The sequence below is a fragment of the Seriola aureovittata genome, chromosome 2 (genome assembly GCF_021018895.1).
Source record: "Seriola aureovittata isolate HTS-2021-v1 ecotype China chromosome 2, ASM2101889v1, whole genome shotgun sequence".
Lineage (NCBI taxonomy): Eukaryota > Metazoa > Chordata > Actinopteri > Carangiformes > Carangidae > Seriola > Seriola aureovittata.
The window spans coordinates 4,973,179-4,998,976 of NC_079365.1; the positions used below are offsets into that span (position 1 = coordinate 4,973,179).

The window sequence follows — 25,798 nt, forward strand, 5'->3', positions numbered from 1 at the left end:
TCATCATCATCATCATTATCAACATCACTGCTGCGTGTCTTCCTTCCTCTGCCTTCACCATCCAAAGTTTCTGAGACCACTTTCCCATTTGCTTCAATGGGAAAATAAAAACAGTAAAAAAAAAAAATTATAAAAAAAAGGCATCAATGATATATTTAAGACCCCCGCCAATGAAAATCAATTTTAACCTTGTTAACATTTCCATATGGTGTTTTTATATAATATACAAGACAAGCCATGACTGGGTAATTCCACCTTGGAACTGCAGTGAACCAATGACAGTCTCATAAAAACAGATTCAGACAGCCAGGGTTTCATACCTCAGATAACTAAGGAACCAATCTTGTCAACTTGTGGGGACAGGGGGGGGGGGCTACTAACCACTAACACTGTGTCAGCCACTGCCAGTTACAAGTTAACAAACCACATAAACAAATAAAAGATGCTAACTACGCTAACTGTTCTGACACATCTACTATTCTCTGATTCTGGTCTCAACAGACTCCTCATCTGAGTCCGGGTCTGACTGAGGCTCAGACAAGTGGCCGAGTCTTGATAGGCAATGCTCTTTCACCGGTCAACCTGGAGCAGGCAGCGGCGGTGGGTAGGGCACAAGGCCTGATCCAGAATTTCTCAATGAGGAACTAAGAGTATTTTTACATAGTTTAAAACGTGTTTGGAGAGGAACTTACTAACCCTAAGTCATGATATAAATTATATAAGTTCATAAACATAATTTCCATAATCCTGTTGCATCAGTCAGCTACTGTGAACAGCTTACCCTCTTAACCTCATGCTATATACTCTATCTGACAAGCTAATCTGGTTAAATCCCTTTCACAAATGGACACCAACACTCAAGTATTTGTAAAGTTGTTCTTCAACCTTTGGACTCTCATATACTGTAGAAGAAAGTAATGTAAACCATGTTTGTAAAACCATTCCAGAGAGGCGTTCCTCTCATTATTAACAGTTTCTTGCCTCTCTTGAATGTTTGAATGGTGATGTCCTTGCTATCGATTGCAGCCTGTGCTTCTGTACTTGTTCTATTAATGATCCTCATGCTAGAAAGCTTTAAGTTGAGGGCTGCACCTAATTGTCTAATAAACCCTTTCAGATACTGAATACATAACAGTGTTTGTAAAGTTAGGCATCAGTTGCATTAAAGTTCCTTTTGGGTTTCAGACAGAATATCTGCTCATTCTCCTTTTACATCCCTGCTGCCAGCTCCTGCTCCTCTCATCTCTCACTCCCTCTGCAGCCTCTCCCGCTCAGTCACCCACAGGGTCATCACATGACAGGTTGAGGGTAACAAATAATAGATTCACAAAGTTGCCCCTCTAAAAAATAGCAGCCACACATTTCTACTGGGAATTCAAGGCACTGATGCTTCAGGGATTCTTTACTGAAGTCATCAGACGCGTGATCATTACCCTCTCACAACTTCAGAGGGTCAGGCGGGCTGCAGCAAAGTCTCAGCGGTGTGTTACAAAGGAAGTGTTATTTTCATATAATGATGTCCTCAGCTGAGGGCCTGAGCTGAGGAAGCCTGCACACAAGCCTGTAACAGAGGAAAGAGGACAGGGATGGAGATGTGGATCATTGCAGTAAATTTGTGTCCAGCTCCCACAGGGAGAGTGAGCACGGTTCAAACAGTGGGGAGCGGGGGTGAGAAAATGCAGTCTCTCCATCAGCGGGGGACAGGGGCGGAGGAGGGGAGGAGAAGGCAAGCTCGTCTGTGACGTAGATAGGCCATTGATTATGGCTGCTGCTGCTGCTGCAGTATTTTGCCGAAGAGAGTTAAATTTAGAAACAGAGGATTCCCTTCTGCTATCCCAAGCCAGCCCACTGCTCTGCATTCTGCTGCAGAGCGCTGCTCTGCACTCCAGTAATGTAAATCGATGCAACACGCCATGTGTGTTGCATCACAGCACAAATGGAAAGAGCATAATGATGTTTTGAGAGGGAGTTATTTTATATAAAGGTATTTCAAGATCTGTTTTTATTCTTGTTTTGAGTATTTATTAGCAATAACCTATACAACAACAGTGTTAATGCTGTTCTTCTGTTTGGTGAGTTTGGTATCTTCTGACACAGTTTTGTTAAAAATTCAAATCAATCCAAATATATAAAAGACAAACTGATCAACTGTCTCCAAAACCTTTTTTCCTCTGAAGAAAAACAAAGAGGATAAAATAACCAATTTTCTAAATATATTATGTGCATGTGATGATAAACAAGATGCTTTAAAGTCTCTGTTTCGTCTGTATCTTTGTGTCTAATGTGCTGTAGGAACAGTGTTATATATATTATAATCCAAGTGTCAGAGCAGGTAGTGGAGCTGTGTAGAAAAACTGCTGCAAAATATTAACATACTGGCACTTTAATAGAATTGTTAAAATCCTTAAATAACATTATTTCTAGATTCAAAGGTTATTAGTGGGATTTATGCTAGGTCTGTTTATATCACACCATGTGACATTGACATGTCTTCTTCTTTTATTTTCCACCCCACACTGGAACAGATGAATCTGACCGAGGCGGCACCTCACTGTAATGTATGTCAAGGAATTCACTTCTTTTTTTTTTTTGCCTACAAATCTCTCCAGCAGATCCTGTAAAACCTTTTAAATGATTAAAATATAGTTATCAAACTCCACCACAATAATGGTTATTATATTTAAAAAAAAACTCAGAGAGCTTCACATTTTTTTCTGAGCAGTGCTGGTATCAGCTTCTCCAACAATAAACTTCAACAATGGACTACAATTACCACCTCACTGTTGTATCCCTCCGCCAACCAGTCAAGGTGCAGGAAATATGGTCACAATCTCCCCTTCCTGAGTCACAACATTGAATAATGTCCAGAAGTGTTTCTGCAGAACATTATGATGTGACAGTGAGGTTGACCTTTGACCGTCCGGACATAAAATGTCATCACTTCATCATTTTATCCTTATAGACATTTGTGTTAAATTGTGTCTGATTCTTGATTTATGGCCAAAAACGTGTTGTGTGAGGTCACAGTGACACTGACCTTTGAACTTTAAGCGCCAAAATCTAATCAGTTCATCTTTGAGTCCAAGTGGATATTTGTACCAAATTGAGATATTGTGCTTATAAGAATGGGACATACAGATGGACGCCCTGAAAACATAATGCCTCTGGCCACAGCTGTTGCCGACGTGGAGGCATAAAAATAAAAGCCTGAAGGTTTCTACTTCATGAATTAAATTTTCCAGCTCTTCATTAACTTCTCATGTTCCAGTCACATTCTGAGCAGCAGAGTGATTTGCCCACACAGGGCCAATGGAGGGCCACTAACAACCCTGCATATCTCTTGCTAGCTTTGTGCTATGATTCCTGGTCGTGTGTTTCTCATTTTTATTAAATCATGCGTTTATTCATATTATAATGGCTAATCTGAAATTATGGGCTTTGATTATTTATAATCACAAGCCGGCAAGTATTTCCTGCTGGGTTTAAATGGCTGCAGCACACAGCAAATAGCTTTACTTATTTAAAGCAAACTCAAAATTGTCCCATTTTTTTCTGTTGAAGAACCCTATGTATAGTTTTTAAAATATTCTGACAGTGCTAGTTTCAACAACTTCAGTGTGGCTGGAGAGAAATTAGGCTGAAAGTAACATATCAGTAACACAACTGCCTCCTGAACCAGCTGTTTCTCATGTCTCCACAAACAAGAACTTGTTCCATCAGAATCATTTGAAGGCTGCTATAACCACATTAAAACTCTATGTGTAAAATAACAGCATAATGTTTCACTTTCATCTGATGTTGACTCTGCACAGGGTAACTCAGATGAATGCCTCAGCATCACTGCTGCTCTGCTCAAGAGTCCAAGGTGAGAGAGGCTGATTGTTCTGTGTCCGCGATGAAGGCTGTCCTGTTCCTGATTCTGTACAAGCAGCTGCGCTTCCCAAGGCCCCTCACAAACACTGCTATGAGTGCTTCAGACAGGACACAGCATGCTAGCCACCTCCACAAACTGTTCTCTGTTCAATTCAGCACGACTCATTCAATGTGACAGATTCAGTATGATTCACGCAGTGTGTACACAAACACTGGTACAAGATGGATGTTTAGAGAGCGGGTATGGGAGAGGGTCCCTTCAGCTTTTGTTGTTGCTGCGCGAGCTGCCAGGAGGGGCTCGTCACGCCCCCCGGCAGACCGTGTGGTCAACAGGACGGAGACGCTGGCAGACGAGCACACGGTGCCGTCACCCCAAACAATGGCATGTCTCAGCTGTCCACAGCTCTGACTCAGTTCATGTGGACAAGTCTTGTTGAGCAGCCAGTCCTGCAGTCGGTCACAGTCGGAGCTGAGCGCTGCAGCACCTGTGAGAACATAGGCAGCCTGCAGGGTCTGGCACAGGAGTGGGCTAAAACTTGTTTAGCTTTTAGCTTTTAACTGATGGGACTATCTGAAAACAAGCTAGTCCATCCCTCTGTTAGACTGAAACATCCCCCATAAGAGAAAGCTAAACCTAAAAAACTCTTTGTAAACCTTCTGTGTACTGAACTTGCTGTTTATAATATCTGATTTACTCTGATGAGTCTGTTTTTCATGAACACAATCCCTACTGCAGCTTCCAAGTAGGATTTTGTCCATCTTGGGTGCTAGTTGATGCTGTATTGTTGCACTGCACTTTCCAGATGATAGAGTGATACTCCTTATAGTGGCATAAAAACAGAGATAAATAAGAATAACGTAGTCGTGAAAATGGCCATAATAAATAGAGATCACTGGAAATAACTGATGTAGCCCAGTGTTTCTTCCTCATGTTTTCTGCTGGTGGCGTTCCTTTTCAGTTCAGCCCCGGTGGCTATCACTGCTAATGCTAACTATCTATTTTAGCCTTTTGCAACTAAGGACATAAAACAGATTACTTTCTGTGTGTTGTGGTGTATCACTTAGTGGCTAAAGTTGAATGAAAATTCCAATGAAAATATAAAAATTCCTTTTCATATATATATATATATATAAAAAAAAACAGTAGTAAATTGCACATTGCAGTGCGATTTCCATCTGTTTGCAGAATAATGTTGCACTGTTATAAACTTGTGATGGTTACACAGCTGCACAATGACCTTCTAACCCAAATTTATTGATTGACCCAAAATGATTGATTGATTGACCAAAGATGTGTTAGTCTGTCTTCCTGACCTCCCTTCCCTGCCTGCTGAAGACTAATCTTTCAGAAAGAAGACAGAACTCTTTGAGAACAGCCAAAGATCTGCTGCTTCACTTTTGTTTTTTGTTTTTTTTAAAACACTCAGTAATTTGCTAAAACAGTTGGAAACTGCAGTTTTTATCAAATGTTACTCAAACAGGAGGAAATGGTGCATTTTGTGGGGACTATTTTCAGTGGCAGATTGGTACACATTCGGTGCTGTAGTGATGTAGTGAGTATTTACACCAGCAGGATGGTGCATGAGTGATTGAATCAAAAAACTATTGGTAATGAATGAACGCATCAATGATTGGCTCCTTGATGTGTTTATAATGTTTATCCACAAACAACTTGTTAGTAGAATCAATTCCTGTTGGTTTGTTGACAATAAGAGAAACATGGAATATCATGTGTCTAATCACCACATCCTTTCTCAACACATAATAACAGACTTTTCTAACTGATGGATGATTAATTGATTAAGGTTCAGTTTGGCATAGTGTAGACGCTCCAGTCAGAAATCTAATCACTGCAGTAATGTAACACATTGAGTGATGAGCAGGGAGCTTGGCTCACAACAGACCTACTGATCTGACCTCTGTCCTCAACCAACACTGTGTACGTACCCTCCACAGCCCAGCCTCCCACTGCCACACTTATGACACAAAATTGATCACTTCCTGTTTTTATTATGCAAGTGTAATCAGGAGTTCATTTTACATAAGTAGTGTTTGGGTCTCACTACAACGCCCCCTGCAGACTGACTGTAGTCCACCATGCTACCAGGATCCTGTCTGGCAGGTTCAAGTGATTAAGTTCATGATGCCTTTTGCTATTCTGCAGTTACTTGCTGGAATTTATCTTTCCACGTGCACCCGCAGGGGCTCACGTGGAGCGAGGCGTGTTTGGAACAGCTTTAGTTTACAATAACGTCACATACATCAGAAGCACACACAGCTGCTCGCGACCGTCCAGACTGACACGCATCTGTGAAAATGCCTTGGGCGGGGGCGTAGGAAGAAAAGGGGCACATGGAGGAGCGTGATGCCAGACTCACAGAAGCTCATGGGCAGTATTACTTAGCTCGTCTGAATGTCCCCCTGCCTTCCTCACCTCTCACAGTTTAGTTACAAAGCAGGGAGCAAAAGGCTTAGCTGTCAATTAATTAGGCTTCATCAAACACTCGCTGTCCTGTTTCCCTCTCAGTGCGGTCGGACCGGAGCAGAACCCAGCTCTCTCTCTCTCAGCTCAAATTGTTCATCTCTTTAATTAGCTGATTTGACCTGTGACAGCACTGGGTATGTAATGAAACCACACCCAGGGCACCCAGGGATCCAAGCTCCCTCGAGTTCACTGAGTCTACTGGTGACTTTTATGCTGAAAAATTATGTAATGACTGTTAAGCTGTGTAATGGCTATTTCTGCAGGAATGTTATTACTGATATTTATTTAAAAAAAAAACAGTAATTAGATTGTAGTTTAATTCATTTCATTTCCATTTGATTCAGTTCAATTTGATTCTCAAGGATTCAGTCGGATAAATACCAATGTTGCATAAAGTGCTTCTCAGAATTTATCCTGGGAACTTAAAGGTCCCTTCTCCTGTGTTTTATTTGAAGTGTTGATCCATAAGAAGATATATTTGTGGTTTTAGGAACTAAAAACCTCTCCTCTCTCAGGCTTCTCTCTGGAGCTCTAGTAACAACAGGTCAGTCTATGAGCCTCTCTTCTGATTGGCTGTTTTCTGAGTGATCAAATAAAAATATATTAGATTTCAGGTAAACACTAAGAGAAACCAAATCCTGCAAGGATGGATGGTGGGTCAAGGTGGGTCATGGCTGAGGGCGGTGACTGCTTTGTTGTGACATCACAAAGTTACAGAAGTCCTGACGGCTCAGTTTCTGAATACAGGCTGTGTGCATTTCTCTGTGGACTGAGCACTTTGATACTTTCACTGTATTAAAATAGAACCTAGACTTTATAATCAAACAACACATGGACATCTACCTTCATACAACATGGGATCCCTAATTAATTGTATTGTTAGAAATTGTTGCTATATACTGCTGAAAAATACTGACAAAATGTGATATAATAAATAATAGTTGGTCATATCTTCCCTTCAGGTTTTCTATCATACATCGTCCAGAATAATCATGTGTGTGCATTTCTCTGTGGACTGAGCACTTTGATAATTTCACAGTATTAATATAGAAGCTAGACCTGCTTTATAATCAAACAACACATGGAAATCTACCTTTATACAATATGGGACCTTTAAATTTGGTGAATATAAAATGGTGTTAAGTGCACATTAGTTGCTAAACTGTGGACCAAAGATTTATTTTCCTTGGAAAATGCAAATCACCTATAACACAATATTTTTGTGCCGACATGTCCAAAACACTTGAGCAAGAATAAAAATCTGCACCAATTACAAGGGCATTATCATTATGCATATTTTTTTCAAACATGCTTTCTCATACAGCTACACATGGACTGTCAGTAGCAGATGATGTGAGTACTCATAGACTGTAAGTACTTCACAGCAAGTAACCACTGCATACTCATGACATTAACGCAGATGTCCATGTTGCAGAGAAAAGGCGCAAATTCAAAGACTAATATGGGGATTTTAAGAACTGATATTCGATCATTCAAATAAAAATCTCAATTAATTGGAAATTAAATGTTCTTATCCAGCCAAAGTAGTTTATAATTAGTAATACATGAATAAAAATAATATAATAAATCAATGAAGGAAATCATTTGTGATGTCATGTCATTATCTGGAGACGTTCAGTGCTGATCAAAGGCAGTTTCACTTGTTACAATTCAGTGACTTCACAGAGACAAATCTGACAGCTCCACAGCGCTCACTGTGTCACACTCTGTGGAAAAATCACATAGCTAACCACTACTAAGTCTCCTGTTTATTGTCAGCGGGCGCATTCGGTTCACAGGCAGACTCCACTGTAAACATCAGCTCATTGTGATGCGTCTTAGTGATGACATTTGTAGCGAGCCCATCTGCTTATGAGTAGAGAGGAATGGACTCCTGAGACAGTGAACATCATGTGTTCTGAATAGTAGACAACAGAGATTCAGTAAAGTCTGTTAAACATTATAAATTAGAGATAGATTTCCTATGTAAGCTAATTTATCATGTTGGATGATTCTCTATCTGTGTTTTATTAATAATATTACAGAGGCTTTATGCCTTTCATTTACCACAGTAAACAAACAGTAAACACGTAACCTCTTAAGCCCTAGGGATGCTGGGGGGTATGCCTCACCTAGACAGACAAACCCAAAATAGATCAAGAATAGCTCCACAACCATCAGGTCCATTTGCAAGAGCTTGGTCACTATGGATAAGTTAGACTTCAGAGAATTTATTCCATGTGTCAATAAAAAAAAATTTCCGGGGTCAGTGCAACAAGCTGGACACATCACTGATCCTAGCTATGCATCAATCAGACAAAATTAGGAAGTTGTGTTTCTTTCCATCTGACCAATGTAACTCCACTCTCCTTTTAGCTCTGTTTTTGGTCTCCACCAACTCCTTAGAGAAATGTTGGACTGATATCACCAGCTAGCTGCTAACTCTGTCAGTCTGCCATCTGGTGTAGGATAGTTAGTGTACTGTGGGTTCACTGAAAACAGCCGCCTGCTATGGTGGACCTGGATAACAGCGATGAAACTGAACCAAAACAGTGAAGGCATGGCCCAGAGGAATAAGAGGAGAGATACAAACTCTCTGTATCTTCCATTTGTGGAAAGTAAATAACAACATTTACTCAGGTGGAATTATGACGTACTTGTTTTTGGCTTAAAATTTCCATTTCCATTTATACTTGTATTGCACCACATTTCAGTACTTTTACCCACATTTCAGTACTTTTTACTCAGTACTTTTACTGCAGTTTCTAGATACTTTGTAAATTCAAGGCTTTGCACACAGAAACAGGTGTTTTCAATCAATCTGGCTGATTAGACCTCTGTTCAGGTGTAAGTTGGGTGGAGCTGTAAATAAGGATGTAAATAAAGCAAGACGCTAACTAATTAACACACGTGAAAACACCTGTGTGGGTCAAATGCATGTGCTTTAAGAATGGACATACTGATCATGATACCGTTATAAAATATCATGTATTATTATTTATTAAAATACATAACACTATAATAAGTAATTAGCATTAGCTCCATCCCAACCAGTTTTAACATTAAAATGCTGCCTATACTCAAATGTATCAGAAGTAATAATTCAACAATATATAATAATATAACACTGATAGGGTCCATCCTGTGTCATGAGAACTTCTATTTTTGATACTTTGTGTACATTTTTCTGATTATACTCATATACTTTTACTTAAGAAACATGTTCAATATAGGTAATGTATGTAAGTTATGCAAAAATTAAGAATTATTATTGTTGCTTTAAAGAAATGCCATCTGCATGAAGTTGAGTGAGTGGCATGTTAACATGGAAGTAGGCCACTTGTGACATCTAGTAACTATGGTATTAATTGTTTGAGCAGAATAATAAGCATCATGCAGGAAATGTCACAACATGTTGTAATGTATCATGAATAGGACAATATTTACTGTGAAAATCTGAGATATTATGCTGGTTCAATCTGTTATTTTATTTCAGCTGCTCAATTAAATAAATACACGAAAATATATCATAACATGTTAAAGCCAGATACATAATGCTGAAATGTGTAATGTGTATTATCCTATGATATATAAACAGATGAACCAGATGTGATGACTTATGTCGGTGCAATATCTTGTCTTAAAAGCTGAATTCAGTCAAAGGCCGACCAGCTATTTTGAGCTGAAAACCATTTAAGGCAATGATGCATTTGAAAATGCTAATTGAAAGTTTGCAGTTTGTTTATCTACTGCTGTGAAGAACAGCGTCTGTTTCAACCAAAAATCTGCAACAGAAAATGGGTCAACCTCAAATTAAAGCGCTCAGCAGCATTTGGCACACAGCGACGTGTGAACATGTCGCTAACAGGTTATTTTTCGCAGCTATTTGTTTTAACAAAGGTATGAAAAACGACTAAAAGTGTTAATAGTCCACGGAGGGAAAAGTGCTAACAGCAACAAAAGCAGCTTCAACTCTCTGTGAGTCCAAAGAGTCAACAAGTCACACACTGCCAAGAGAGCTGCAGGTTTCACTGTCCACACTTGATGTTCAACAGTTTTAGTGATAAAAGCTAGGCCATCATGCTTCAGGGTTAGGTCACTACACGTCCAAACAATACATTTGATGTTGTGACAACATTTCTAGAGAGGAGTGAACCCTCCCTCTCCCACTCCGAGCATTGCATAAGCCTACCAGCACACCGCGCTGCAGTATCATTCCTTAAAAAACGAACATGATTTGACTGTTAATCCTATTAAAGTTACCATAACAACAGCCTATTGCTTTTTACGTAACACAATAAATACGATTATGTTCTGCGTTGCATTCATTCTCTGCCTTTCAGAAAATCCTGTTCCACACTCCAAAAATCAGACCTGAACCAGATCAGCTTGACCCAGAAAAGCCACAACCAAGGATCCAAGGAAAGGAGAGGAACAACAACTACAAAGAACAAACGGCTTCGTTGTGACAATTTCCAGCATAGTAAACAGCCAGTTAACAGGGCCACAATAAAATATGAATGTGTAATGCATTGACAGGAGTAAGGACACATGCTTTTTGTCCTTTTTCCCATTATAATACATTTTACCTCACCATCACCTTGACTGCTCAGTGTGCTGCACTCTGCTGTGATCCAAAGGTGTGCATCAGTATAAAGCAATGTATTTCAACAGCACCACAGAAAATAGCCTCCTCAAGTCTCAACCAAAACTGAATAAGTCCGTAAAGGTGGGATTAATGTTAGGGCATTGGATTCAGTTAGGTGTAGCTAATAACAGCTAATAACAGCGGAAATGTACTGAGGGAACTGTGCCCTGACAGCTTTACCCCAGTCCCAGAAGAGGCCTACATACAGTGTTGGGTCTGAGCTCTATTAGTAACTGGAAATCATTAGTACTCGGCCTCACACGGGCGGCACCATTATGTTAACAGTACTCTACCTCATGAGCTGGACACCAAATGTGTTAGATTTCGGTTGTTTATCAATTTATTGGCTATCACAAATTAAGGAAATATTAATATTAAAAATATTAATATTAAATAATATCTTTAAAATGAATTAAAGTTCACGGGGCACCAGCCTAAACTAATAGGCAAAATAGCCAATATGGTTTTAGTCTCAATTTATTACCATTAATCTGGAACTCTGATTAACCATTAGCTTACTAACTATTACCAAATTACCAAATCAATAGTAAGTTACAGTTGAAGGATTGGAATTCTACCGAGTAGAGGTTGGCAATATTCACGCTTGTGCAACATTAAAGACACCAGTAGTTATACTTAAAAGGCATTTATTTACAATGGAGCAGAGTAAAGTACAATGTCTAATCTAGCATATACAGGTGTGTGTGTGTGTGTGTGTGTGTGTGTGTGTGTGTGTGTGTGTGTGTGTGTGTGTGTGTGTGTGTGTGTGTGTGTGTGTGTGTGTCTGTGGGGACACAGACAAAGGCAAGATGGCCGACTCAAAGTGGTCACTGTGACCACATGACCTGAACAAAGAAGACTACAAAGATGGCGGTAAACAAAGAAACTACTAAAATGGCCACTGAGACCACCTAGTGTGTGTGAGAGGGAGGGTGTGAGTTTCTTTGTTAGCCTAGCTCATGTAATCTAATGGTACCAGGTTAGAGGGGGAAGGTTAGCTTCATGCAGGTTCTAGGACTGAGACGTACTGCTATGTGTGTGAACATACGAGTACTCGATTAACTGTATGACTGACCACAACCTAAGCAAACATTACAACAACAAGACATCAATCAACAAGTACATTAACAAGTTAAGGCTTCTGCTGATTAGCTATGCTGTGCTATGCTGTGCTGGGAGAGGTAAGGCCCAGTCCGTTAACGTTACCCAATCCTTGGAACAAGCAAAGAGGTCCTTTCCAGTGTCTTGTAAAGTCCAGTGAGTTTGGGGGGTTTCCTGGTGGAATAAAGTCCTGTCTGGTTGTGTTGCTTGCTGGTATCTCCTTTGTTCCCCTCACAGAGTTAGCTGTTCCATGCTAACTCTGCTACGACTCCTGTTGCTTGGAAAATCAGCTGGCCTTGTGTTGTAGCCGCTGATTCTGAAGAGGATTTGGTTCACTCACAGTTAATCCGAAGCAGGTCGCTGTTGTGGAGGAGAAGAGTGTTTGCAGGCTGCTGGTTGCAGGCCGGCGAGAGAGCTAGTTTCTCAGGTAGCAGAGCTGACCTGGGCTGGGGCCTTGTTGCCCTTTGAAGAACCGAGAGGAGAGGGCTGGAGCTGCTCTCCAGAGCAAGCCAAGAAGGGAAGAGAGGGAGAAGGGGTCTAGAAGACTGGTTTTGTTTGTGACACCTTAGGGGGTCACATGTCACACGCTGGCCCACACTGGCTGGCCAGTGGGGTCCATGGGGGGGAAGGGTCATCCCCAGGTGTGAACCGTGAGGAACTGTGGGTTGTGAATTCCTTTGTCCAGTGGAGCAAAGAAACATTTGGTCTATTGAATGACTGAGTCCCAACAGTCCCCCCTTTGTTGTCAGGATGCCACCTGACGTGTCATCCTGAGAGCACAATGTATAGTCCATTTGTCAGTTCATTCAACGGGTAACATCCGGGCATTTGTCAACACTATCTATCTTGGCTAAGCAAGAACAATCAGGTTACAAAGCACACTTCAGAAAATAACCACAATGATCAAATAGTGTAAAACAACTAACATGTTTCCTAGTTACTCATGGTGTTAGTGAGGACAGGAAAGTCAGTGATGTTAGTTTGTTAAGGTGAGATATAGAGGGTGGCACCTAGAATGACAAGATTTGGAGTGTCTGGGTGAGTGTGCCATGTATATGCAGTGTCCTAAACTTGTATCTGATTTGATTCAGAATTTAGTTTGCTGCTGCTGCTGCTGACAAACCCATTGTGTCCATCTGGAAGAGTGTAGGGTACCCTGAGCCTACTTACTGTCAGTACTCAGTGCGACGAACTCTGGAGCGCCGGAGCTTTAAGTTTTCTTTAACCTGTGGCACAAAGCTGTAGCACTTTGAGTAGCTGAAGGAAGAACATCCAGAGGCATTGTCACTGTCTGAATTAACGTGGTCAGAGATGACGTGGTCATTGTCTGATCCATGTGTTGACTGGTCCTGTGTCTGAGCCAGAATTTCTGCGTAAGGCCGTCTCCTGCTCCTATTGTGGGAGTGCCTATCTCTACGCACTTGGTGGGCGTGGCGGTTACGCTCAGCACCCATATGTGGCCTTTTATCACCCCCCTTCGATCTGTTCTGAGGGTGATCTTTTGAGGTTACATGTCTGTGTGACGCTAAGGTGTTTGAGTTGCTAGGCTCAGTTGTTTTCCCCCTTGCCTTGGAATTGACCATGGTTTCCCAAGCCATTTTTGTCATTTTCTTTATTTCCTGCATGGTGGGCTTACCTTGATGCGTCATCAGTGTAACATGAGTGCGTACACAGGGATGGAGGTTTCGTAGGAACAAAGACTTGAAGGTGGAGTTCTGCTCTAAGCCTGGTGTGTTCCTACCCTGAAAATATGCATGCCTCAAACGTTGGTAAAAGTCATTGGGATGTTCATGGCGGGAGTGTTTGATTTGAGAAGCTGCAACCAAAGATTCTATCTCATCTGCAGCAGGAGAGAATTCTTCTGTCAGTGCTTGACAGAGCTCTTTGTAGTCATCTCTGACACTGGGAGGCAGTGATTGCGTAAACTTGTGGACTGCTTTTGAGCTGGTCTTCCACACAAGTTTAGTTTTCTCCCTTTGGGTTGCATGGGGCAAATCAATTAAGTTGTGATCTAACTCCCTAAAGTAGTTTTCAATATGTTGATCAGAGTTGTCTGGATCAAAATGTTCAATGTCCTTTGCTATGAACTCAAGCACTTCGAGGCGGGGGCACTGTGAGGTTCCTACTGATGAAGGCGAGACTAAGCTAGCTGGACTAGAGGAAGGAGCTGAACAGCGGTCATCACTCTCATGGAGGTGCAGAGAGGAGGCTGAACAGTCCGGAAAAGTTTTGGTCCTTCTGTTGGAGGGGTGAGCACAGGTGAAACTGTTATGCATCAGTGGCTGATGGGAACATGAATATCCTCTACCGGATAAACTACCTGTCTCTTCATTGTCAGTTTCAGGAAGATGGGAAGTCAGGTGGGTGTAACCTCTGTCTCTCAGTGGAGGTTGAGGAGCTGACTTCATTTCCCAGGACTTAGGGTCAGTTGGGAATTTGTCCCATCCTCTGAGTGGAGGCGGAGTTAACCTGTCATTAAGGGAAGAGTGTGAAGCAGAGAAACCAGAATCACAAGCACTGACCGATCGTGGTGGAGCAAAGCATTCTGATTTAACCCTTAACAATTCTTCCTTGTGTGAACAGAGGTCTACCTCTGCTGCATGCAGGTCTCCTAAGTAGCGCATGGCTTTCTTGTTAGCTTCCTTAACTTCCTGGAGGAGAAAAGCATTTTGAGCTCTAAGCGATTTTACCTCCTCCTCTAGGGCTGCTTGGCTCTGAAGTGAAATGCTGGTTTGCCTGTGGAAGTTCAACAGTACACATCTTAACAATGGGCCTTTGGATGCAGTCTGAGCATCACCTTCGTCACTGAGTAGCAAGTCTATTTCTTTACTGCACTCACTGGAATTTAACTTGCTGATAAATTCTAGGTAGCCAGGCTTCAGGCTCTGTGCTAGGGAAGAAATAAACTGCTCTACACAGGAGTTCTCCATTGTTGTGTCTGGGAAAGAGGGAGGTTAAACAAGTTTTTCACAAAACAAGAAGGCAATATAGTTGGCTGCGGTGTTGCGCTGGCAGACACCTTGTAGTGTAGTTTGGCAGTACACTAGCCTAACTAAACAATGCAGTGGCCTACACTATGGGGGGTAGCTTCCTGTGGAGGAGGGGCAGCTACACTAGTGGGCATAAAGATTAAGGACAGTAAAGGCAAGTGCAGGTTTACTGTCTGCTTAAGAAATGTTTCAAAAAGCAATGACTGAGATGCAAGGCAGTAACAGTCCAAAGATTATCTCTTCAAGTCGACTCAGGCTGTAATGCAAGGCAGTAACAGCTAGGTGCAGAACTTGGGTTTCACAGGGCTGGTAGCACGCTGTGGCTCTATCTCAGGCTCTATTTCTTACTCAGGCTGAAATGCTTGGCAGTAACAGCCAGGTATAAGCTCTCTGTGTTACACAGGGCTGTCGGCACACAGTGTTTAATGTTAAAGGGAGCAGCAATTCTGACAGCTTTACTAGATAGCATTGAACACGTGGTATTCAAATGCTGAACTGAGGTTCTTACATTTCCTACAGACTAAACTCAACTGGAATTGTTAGCAACAATAGCAGGCTCTTGATACTAAGGCTTAAGTGTTAGCTATTAATAACTGGAGGACGTCTAATATTACTTAAGGTAAAATTAGTAAACCATTTCTCACCACAGTGCACTTGTTTGTAAGTACACCTGGACGTTTACTCCTGTGGTGGACTAAAAAAATTTTTTTCAACCTTTGCGGTTTTGGCCAAATTATGAATTTAATATTGCACAATTATGAATATTTGCCAACAGTACTCGGCCTCACACGGGGCACCATTATGTTGGGTCTGAGCTCTATTAGTAACTGGAAATCATTAGTACTCGGCCTCACACGGGCGGCACCATTATGTTAACAGTACTCTACCTCATGAGCTGGACACCAAATGTGTTAGATTTCGGTTGTTTATCAATTTATTGGCTATCACAAATTAAGGAAATATTAATATTAAAAATATTAATATTAAATAATATCTTTAAAATGAATTAAAGTTCACGGGGCACCAGCCTAAACTAATAGGCAAAATAGCCAATATGGTTTTAGTCTCAATTTATTACCATTAATCTGGAACTCTGATTAACCATTAGCTTACTAACTATTACCAAATTACCAAATCAATAGTAAGTTACAGTTGAAGGATTGGAATTCTACCGAGTAGAGGTTGGCAATATTCACGCTTGTGCAACATTAAAGACACCAGTAGTTATACTTAAAAGGCATTTATTTACAATGGAGCAGAGTAAAGTACAATGTCTAATCTAGCATATACAGGTGTGTGTGTGTGTGTGTGTGTGTGTGTGTGTGTGTGTGGTGTGTGTGTGTGTGTGTGGTGTGTGTGTGTGTGTGTGTGTGTCTGTGGGGACACAGACAAAGGCAAGATGGCCGACTCAAAGTGGTCACTGTGACCACATGACCTGAACAAAGAAGACTACAAAGATGGCGGTAAACAAAGAAACTACTAAAATGGCCACTGAGACCACCTAGTGTGTGTGAGAGGGAGGGTGTGAGTTTCTTTGTTAGCCTAGCTCATGTAATCTAATGGTACCAGGTTAGAGGGGGAAGGTTAGCTTCATGCAGGTTCTAGGACTGAGACGTACTGCTATGTGTGTGAACATACGAGTACTCGATTAACTGTATGACTGACCACAACCTAAGCAAACATTACAACAACAAGACATCAATCAACAAGTACATTAACAAGTTAAGGCTTCTGCTGATTAGCTATGCTGTGCTATGCTGTGCTGGGAGAGGTAAGGCCCAGTCCGTTAACGTTACCCAATCCTTGGAACAAGCAAAGAGGTCCTTTCCAGTGTCTTGTAAAGTCCAGTGAGTTTGGGGGGTTTCCTGGTGGAATAAAGTCCTGTCTGGTTGTGTTGCTTGCTGGTATCTCCTTTGTTCCCCTCACAGAGTTAGCTGTTCCATGCTAACTCTGCTACGACTCCTGTTGCTTGGAAAATCAGCTGGCCTTGTGTTGTAGCCGCTGATTCTGAAGAGGATTTGGTTCACTCACAGTTAATCCGAAGCAGGTCGCTGTTGTGGAGGAGAAGAGTGTTTGCAGGCTGCTGGTTGCAGGCCGGCGAGAGAGCTAGTTTCTCAGGTAGCAGAGCTGACCTGGGCTGGGGCCTTGTTGCCCTTTGAAGAACCGAGAGGAGAGGGCTGGAGCTGCTCTCCAGAGCAAGCCAAGAAGGGAAGAGAGGGAGAAGGGGTCTAGAAGACTGGTTTTGTTTGTGACACCTTAGGGGGTCACATGTCACACGCTGGCCCACACTGGCTGGCCAGTGGGGTCCATGGGGGGGAAGGGTCATCCCCAGGTGTGAACCGTGAGGAACTGTGGGTTGTGAATTCCTTTGTCCAGTGGAGCAAAGAAACATTTGGTCTATTGAATGACTGAGTCCCAACAACAGTAAATCTGTAAGTTGTAAATTGACACCGATCATGATTGTACATTAGTGTAAAAATTATGTAAGTAAACAGGATTTTAAAGGTGGAATTAGTCTAAAATATCAGTTTAAAGGTGCACTAATCAATACTCTTATATTAACAACTGATGAATGACTAGGTGTGATGTGAAAGGTGTCCCTCGTACTGACAAACCAACAAAGACTTCTCACCAATTTTGCAGTTCACTTCAGCTCATGTTAGCATCTTTCAGCTCAAAGTTTTGGTTTTACAGCTGCAGCTTTAATATTTAGCTTCACTCGCAAACTGCTCTCATCAGGCCCCGTTTCCAGCAGCAGCTGTTTCTGAGTGAAAAGGCTCTGATAAACTCAGTCTACTCTTCCTGCTCAGCACCAAACAACAAACAGATAAAGTTAGCAACTAGTTGAACCTTCACAGTTGTTTACAGTGTACTTATAGACAAGTGAACATGGTGTCAGAAGGAGCAATTGTAGCGACGGAGACGCAGCAACTGTGGAAATTTCTCTGTAATCAACAATGTTTATGTAATTACTCTCACTGCCACAGGGGGGAGAGAAAAGTCCTGCGCTGCAGGTTTAGGTACAGAGCTGGAGTCGGTCCATGATTAGCTTTGATTAGCATTTAAACTGGGAATGGGGGAACAGAGAACCTGGCTCTGTCCAAAGTGACAGAGCCCACCCACTAACTCCTCTAAAGGTCAGTAACTAACATGCTGTAACTCATGGGTTTAACCCCTGCACAAACAGAAACATAAAATTTGTTTTATGGGGAGATTCGTGCTGGGCACAGCGACTGTGCACGGCTTCTTGAACTCATTCTATCAGCACTGTGAGCCAGGTTTGGTTGTGACTCAACAGGACCAAAAACGAAACCTAGACCAGGAGTCGGTAAGTATATGTAACATGGCAAGACAGAACAAAATCAAAGGCTAATTTAAGAATTTGCTTTGTTACTCTTCACATGTGGTGCTGTGGTACACAGTCACATATTATACATTTGACTGATTTACTGTTATTTTTTCATATCGCACATTGTATGTTTGCGACTTCAGAGGTTTGAAATGTAGCATTACTGCACAAAAAACCTGAACCTTCCCGCTGTAATGTTTTGTAGGCACAATAGCTGAAGAGGAAGTGATTCTGTGGGTAACCGTGGCTGCCATGACAGAGATCTATTTTAGCACCAGGTGCTGTGCACCGACTGCAGTGCAGCCTGCGGCCTGATGCATGACTGTTTGTGTCTGTCATTTACTCTCTACATGGATAAAAGCTTAATAAGCATCTTCATGTGGGGGTAGATTCTCTATTTGGACATTATAGCTAAATGTGGGACTGATATTATAAGATTAAAAAAAACAATCTGATTATAGAAATAATCTGGCGGGCCAGATGTTATTGCTGGCGGGCCAAGACTGGCCTGCGGACCACCAGTTGCCAACCACTGACCAAGACCATATCCAGAAACTTTAACCACAAAAAGCATAGCAAAGAAGTACGAGGTAGCCAGTCAAGTCGTTGAATAAAATAGTGGGTAAAGGCAGGTTTCCCTCCACAGCATCTCATATATATTTCAAGTCAACCTTCCAAAACCTCTTTCAGCTCGTTAGTGAGCATGTACAGTAAAAGCCTGTGTGATATGTTAAAGGACAGAGTGTTTGTTAGTGGATGGCAGGAAGGGAAACAGACAAACAGCCAAAGTGTGGACAACAATGAGTGATGAAACAGACATACATGAGGAGGTGGGGTGGGGTGGGGCTGATGGAGGGGGGTGAGGGCTGATGGCAGGCTGATCTGGGTCCACACAGAGCGACTCACTTGGCCAGCTTCATCTCTATCTGCTGCCGGATTTCCTGCCGCTCCTGGTCGCTGCGGACAGGGAAGATGTTGCGGTCCTCCAGCTCCTGCTTGCTGGGCCGGTTCCGAAGCTTCACGGCCAGCAGCTCCTTCCTCATCCTGCGTGGGAGGGTGCCTGTCGATGTCGAGCACAAATTAAGGTCAATAATAATGACCCAGTGGTTTCAGAGATGCCATACATAGTTTTCCAGCTGAACCCACTGAACTGGTGCTAATCACCACACGGTGTGCTTTTGTGCTTTCTCCTAAGAGCTGAGCAGCAACTGTGTTAGACAACCTGACACCTTATTAATTAAATACATACATACATATTTTGAGCTTACTCACATAATAATATTCAATGCATTATATATCAGTATAAAAGTGGTCACCATTCTTGGACCTTGTATTTGTTGTATTTTGTTAATTTGGAATAACGCTGGACAAAAAAAAATTGACAAATTCAAACAAAAAACTTCAACTTCAAACTCTTCAACCTCTGTCAAGTTGCATGAGACCATGAGTGAACAACTATATTCAAGTCCAACCACAAATTCTGGACTGCACTGAGGTCTAGACTCTGACTCTCTGGTCTCTACAGGGCATTAACATTGTTGTTTTGAAGCCATTCTTGTGTAGCTTTGGCTTTGTCTTTGGGGTTAACTTCCTGGAAAATGTTGCAAATCTTCACCCAGACTGCAGCAAGTTTTAATCCAGGATTTCGCTTTTCTGCATTCAAGTTACCCTCGACCTTCGCAGTTCAAGAGCCTGCTGCAGAGAAGCACTTGCACAGCATGATGGCTGCTGCCACCACCATGCTTCATGGTGAGAAGAGAAGAGAAGAGCTTTCAGATGTCAGTGGCTTTCTGTGTCAATCTGCAACAACAAGTGAAGCAACAGTTGTGACTTCCATCTCAGCTATGAAACCATGCAGCTCATTTATAGAGTTGTGAATTTGCGAGGAGCTATTTTGGGCACCCAGAAGTAAAAGTCCTGTTTGTTTTCCCATAGACAAAGTCACATGTCTCGCAGTGGGAGCTCTTCTACATATTAGATCAGCTGGATCAACTCTCGTAGTTCAATTATCCGTCCAAAAGATTAACAACTGCATTAGAAAACATCTGGTTCTTTTTTGATAATAAGTGAAAGGTATAAGCTTGTGTACATTAACAAATGTGGGAGAAGTTAATTTGACTCCTAAGTTGCATTTTGGCAGGAAACAGCCAATTACAGAGCTCCAAATTCTGGTGTACACTGCTAACGGAAGACAGAGGCTGCAGCTTAAATCAACTAACTTTTCATTTCTGTGTTTTGGTAGAATTCAGTAATTATGGTGCTGCATTTTCTTAACAACTGCACCAACAACTACTCTTAATTTGCTTGTGTACCGTCGTGTTTGATTTATCCACCATGGCAAAATGACTTATATTTAAATACAACAATAATTTACTGTTCCCAATAGATTAATGTTAATGAGATGAAACAAACAGTTTGAGGGCATGATTCTGCTTCTGATCATAGATACACATTAAAGATACATAACACAATAATCACAATACTGAGAGGATTGAAGCCTGTATAAAACCATCTCAGTGTAGTTTTTTCTGTTTCCTCTCTGGAGCTCAAGTAACAACAGGTCGGTGAGCCAATCAGAGGAGAGGAGGCTCTGAGTCTCTCTTCTGATTGACTGACTGTTTTCTGAGTGATCGAATAAAAATATAACAGACTTCAGGTAAAAACTCAGAGAAACCAAATCCTGCACCATTCAGATGGTGGGTCCAGGTGGCTGAGGGGGGTGACTGCTTTGTTGTGACATCACAAGTTACAGAAGTCCTGACGGCTGGATTTAAGGCTCAGTTTGTGAATACAGGCTGTGTGCATTTCTCAGTGGACTGAGGCTTTGATACTTTCACAGTATTAATATAGAACCTAGACCTGCTTTATAATCAAACAACACATGGACATCTACCTTTATACAATATGGGACCTTTAAGTAGTTCTATCAAAACACACTGTTTTTGTGTATCTTCAAAGCCAAACAAACATGTGGAATGCAATTCCTACTTCACACACCTGCAAATGCATTCTTTATGTTTTGAAACCTTGATTGAACTGACTAACACTATGCTTCTCCTCTTCCTTTACTAGTGCAGTAGCCAAAATGTGGAATTTGCTAAAAACTGACTCATCTCACAGTCCTCATTGATTTTATCAACATCGTCAGACTCTGGGGGTAAAAAGCAAGGTCTAGTTAAACATCACACAGCACATCAGCTGATTTGTGTTGCAGGTCAGCTCACAAATAAGAAGAGATTTAGACTCTAAGAATGTCCTCAAAGTACAAAGTACAGTAAATTTGCATAACTGTTATATGTTTTTAGTTCTTCTATTTCTATTCTATTGACATATGACATACCAAATGTTCATAACATAATGTGAACATATTGTAAACCTGTTTTTTCATCCTGTTGCCACATCCTCTGCTACACAGTCAGCAGATATTTGTACCACGTGCCGGTGGCGTGCACGTCTGTCATATCCATCATAACTCCACAGTTTATCCATATGCCTTTTTTTGCCCCCTAGAGTCACAGACATGCGGCTGTGCACCAATGACCCACATGAATGACCAGGAATTAGGCCACCATAGCAGATGTTGACGAGCCACTGAAATTTAACACCAGTAAGTCTGCTATTCGTCATCGCTGTAAATCTCCCTGTCATGCTCTCACTGTAAACAAATATCAGCAGAGATTATGCTGCTTCATTATCCACTGACAGGATGCCCTGATTTTGTTGGCTTTGTACATTAAGAGGCAGATAATAGGGAAGCAAATATTTCGGCACGTTGTCAGGGACTTACCAGAGATCACAGACTCGTTCCAGCTGTCCTGGTCACTCAAGTACTCGTCCAAACGCCAGTTCTCCTTGTTCTCATCAGACTCCTTCTTGCTCTCAGACTCCCCGGCGGGCTCCCTCTCTGTGCTGGACGTGCGGGACAGACGGCCGTCCAGACGCCGTTTGGGAGATGAGCGCGTCTCCTTCGTCTGGAAACTGAGATCACACATCACCAGACAAACCTGTCAGTTATAGCTTCACCTTTGTGTGATGACTGGCTCAAAAAAAAAAAAAAGTGAATAATTCAATCCAGGGAAATGTTCTCTGACTTTAGAGGAGTCAGTCGTCCCCACACACACTGATAAAAGTCCAAACAGTTCAGTTTAAGTTAAGAAGAAGATGACAATACAGCTCACACTTGTCCTGTTTAATAGAGCCTTATGTTAGCACAACTTACACATGATTTCTTGCAACGTAAACATCAGTTAATTCAAGCAGTGGCATTTCTCCGGTGACAGTGACTTTGATAAACTTCATCATCATACATTTGCATATCCAAAGCAAATTACTGGTGGGACTGAAAAAATGTAAATTATTATTTCATGATTGAAAGAAGATCTTCCAAACTCTGTGAGTATGAGGTATTGAGTGTCAAGCAACTGAAAAACTGAAACTATTCTCTGGTGCAAGCTTCTCAAATATAAACATATGCTGCTTTTCTGTGTTTTATATCATTTTAAAGTGAATATTTTTGGGGTTTCCATTTTCATCATGGAAAAGTTGACACATCTTTTGAGAGTCAAAGAGAATACGTTTAAAAAGAACTGGGAAAAGTAGATTATATGACATTTATATGAGACACAACACAGACTAAAGGAGTGCCTAATTAATCTAGTTGTATGATGTATGATGTTATTTTATTTCCTAATTGGTTGCGTAGATGTGTTTTTCTGTTTTGTTCTTGATGTGCTGCTCTGTTTATATTCATGTGAAAAAGAATGTTTTTCAAAACTGCTTTGGCTCTTACAACCTGTGATAGGCATTTATCACTATGTTTTGAACACAGAAGAACAATTAAAGGATTAATCAAACAGAAATCAACAGACTAATTGATAATAAAAATAATTGTTATTAGGCGCCTTCTTCAAGTGATGCTGTTTTTTTGTCCATATTTACTGTCTTTTAATAGTCTAACAACTAGTACAATATATCTCATTGATGGAGGTGCCATTGAACTTGTTTTTATTTTGCATTTTGTAAAAAATAATAACAATATTGTTAAAAGTATCATTAACTCTCACGTGATAACACAGAATAGAAAGCATACAAAGAAAGGCAACTTAATATTTGAAGTATATGTATTAGAAATGCTGCACATCCAAACACTGACCTGTCCTGTCTGTGTTTGGTTGCTAGGGCACGGTGCAGTTCCTCAATGATACAGCTAGGGGGCAGCTGTGGGTGTAGCGCCCCAAGGTGGGGGGACCCAGTCGGTGTGGAGATCCTGCCTCTCAACAGGGAGCCGTGAGGGTCTTTGGGAAGTGTGAAATTTCTGGGTAAGGTGGCCGGGGACTTTTTCACGGGTACTGGAGGAGCACCTGAGGAGGGAAATCATCAACATGAGACACCAGTGCAAACCGGGGGGGGGGCCCCTTAGCGTTATCCTGTTGAACTGACCATCGAGGCTGCCCAGCCTGGTGAGGAGTTTGACTGGCAGGTTGGGTGGAGGGGGGGTGCTGGCTCGTCTCTGAGGCGGGGCCACCGTCACCTCCTGTTTCCCCTCGACAGTCTCCGCCTTCCCCATCGACTGCTCTTCACTGGGGTTGCTCAGTGAGGTGCTCTCGTCTTCTCCATCGTCACTCTGACTGGGGTCTCCCACTGTCTTTGAATCCTCAGTCAAATCATGCGCTGAAATGAAGCATCACTGATGGTAACGCAGAGGTTTGGTTTGTTCAGCAAGTCTCTGTCTCCACTTAGTGGACAATCAGAGTCACGGTGTACATAACACAACCGCACCAGGAAAGGTTTTCATGTAAAATATCAGCCAGTCTAACCAACCAGAATCATTCATTTTATTACTAATTATCACTAACAACCAATCATTTTATCAGCTTAAATCACAAACAGGAACTAAAATAAAGAAGAGTATCCCATCCTGATGTACAACATCTAACAGCGGCAGGAACAATATCTGCTACAAAATGTAAAGCATCAATTGAAGTAAATGTAAATACAAGGTGTTCACCAACAATAACTTTCTGCAGCTTTTTTATTTATTTTACATTTTTAAACTTATTTTTGTTTATTAATTTGTTCATTTTGATCATGTTTGGTGTGTTTATATAAAATCGATAATGTTCATACAAAAAAAGAATAAATAGATATGGTCACTGACAGGAAATGGTACTTATCTCTCAGTTGTATATAGGATGCACTGAGCTTGCATGTTCCCAACACATCTGCTCGGTTTACCTCCCATAATATTTACAGTCCAGTCCAAAGACATATAGTTGGTTGGTTAAATGGTAACTCTAAATTGTCCAGTGGTTTTAAGTGTGGGTTTTGATGGTTAGTCCAGCCAATGTTGGATTTTTGAAGCTGATACTGATGCTGAAATTTGGATGTTTAGAAAATATGACAGTGAATATTCAGGTGAATGGGAAAGTGTCTCAGACTTTTGGACCCCACCATATCTACATATATCTATGTATATTTTTTGTACATAAGCACAAGCACAACATAAAAAATCAATCTTGATATGGATCCATTAGATTTGTTTTGTTTTTGTTTTTTTCATCACAGTGAAGAGGAAACATATTGAGCAAAAAACTGTACATCACACACAAGACACTGAAAAATCTCAGGTGTATAAATACGGACTGTAACAGTGACACTGATTCTAAATAACTTCAAAGCTAGTTAGGTATTTGTCTACTCCAATTTCTTGCCAGTTATCAGCCAACTAATTCACAGACATCAATATATCTGCAAGAAACTTTAGAGATTGCTCACTGAAAACAGCTGCTGCTGCAGGAAATGACACAATGAGAGCGGAGACATTAAAACAATGAAGTTGTGAGTCATAAAATCAAACAGCAGCTGAAAGATGCTAAAATGCTTGTAAAGCTTAAGGGGAACTGCAGAGTCACGTGATACCTCTCTTTAGGTTAGTCACTTTGAGCGATACCTTCCACATTACACATGTGACCCATTGATTAAATAAAATGATTAGAGCAGCTTTATGTTTAACTACTACACTGTTTCTACTTATCGGTGTAATTGCCTGATGCAGCTTTAACCTTTCAACCTAAAAAACATCAGCAAGCACTGTGCTTTGTATACTTTGTTTTCGATCAAGCCACAGTATTTTTTTCTACCTGTTGATGCTTCTAAGTCACTGCCCAGGTCTTCACTGGTGCTGGCCAGAGGTGCCACAGGCTCCTCGTCTCTGTCCTCAGCATCGGAGTGAGTCGGGGTGTCTGGATCGTCGCCGTTCCCCCCACAAGCGAGATCTGACTCTGCACACACAGAGACAGAGGAAGAGCACAGCGATGAGCTGGGCATCATGTGGCCAAACAAATGAACTGTGA

General features: G+C 41.5%; 1 protein-coding gene across 1 annotated transcript in view; it reads right to left on the minus strand.

Moving 5' to 3' along the window:
* phactr3b (phosphatase and actin regulator 3b) overlaps positions 1-25,798 on the minus strand; it is a 61,008-nt gene that overhangs the window by 14,281 nt on the left and 20,929 nt on the right. The window contains 5 exon segments of the mRNA XM_056393820.1: positions 19,353-19,506; positions 22,234-22,424; positions 23,599-23,806; positions 23,886-24,116; positions 25,586-25,726. Coding sequence (XP_056249795.1) covers positions 19,353-19,506; positions 22,234-22,424; positions 23,599-23,806; positions 23,886-24,116; positions 25,586-25,726 — 925 coding nt within the window.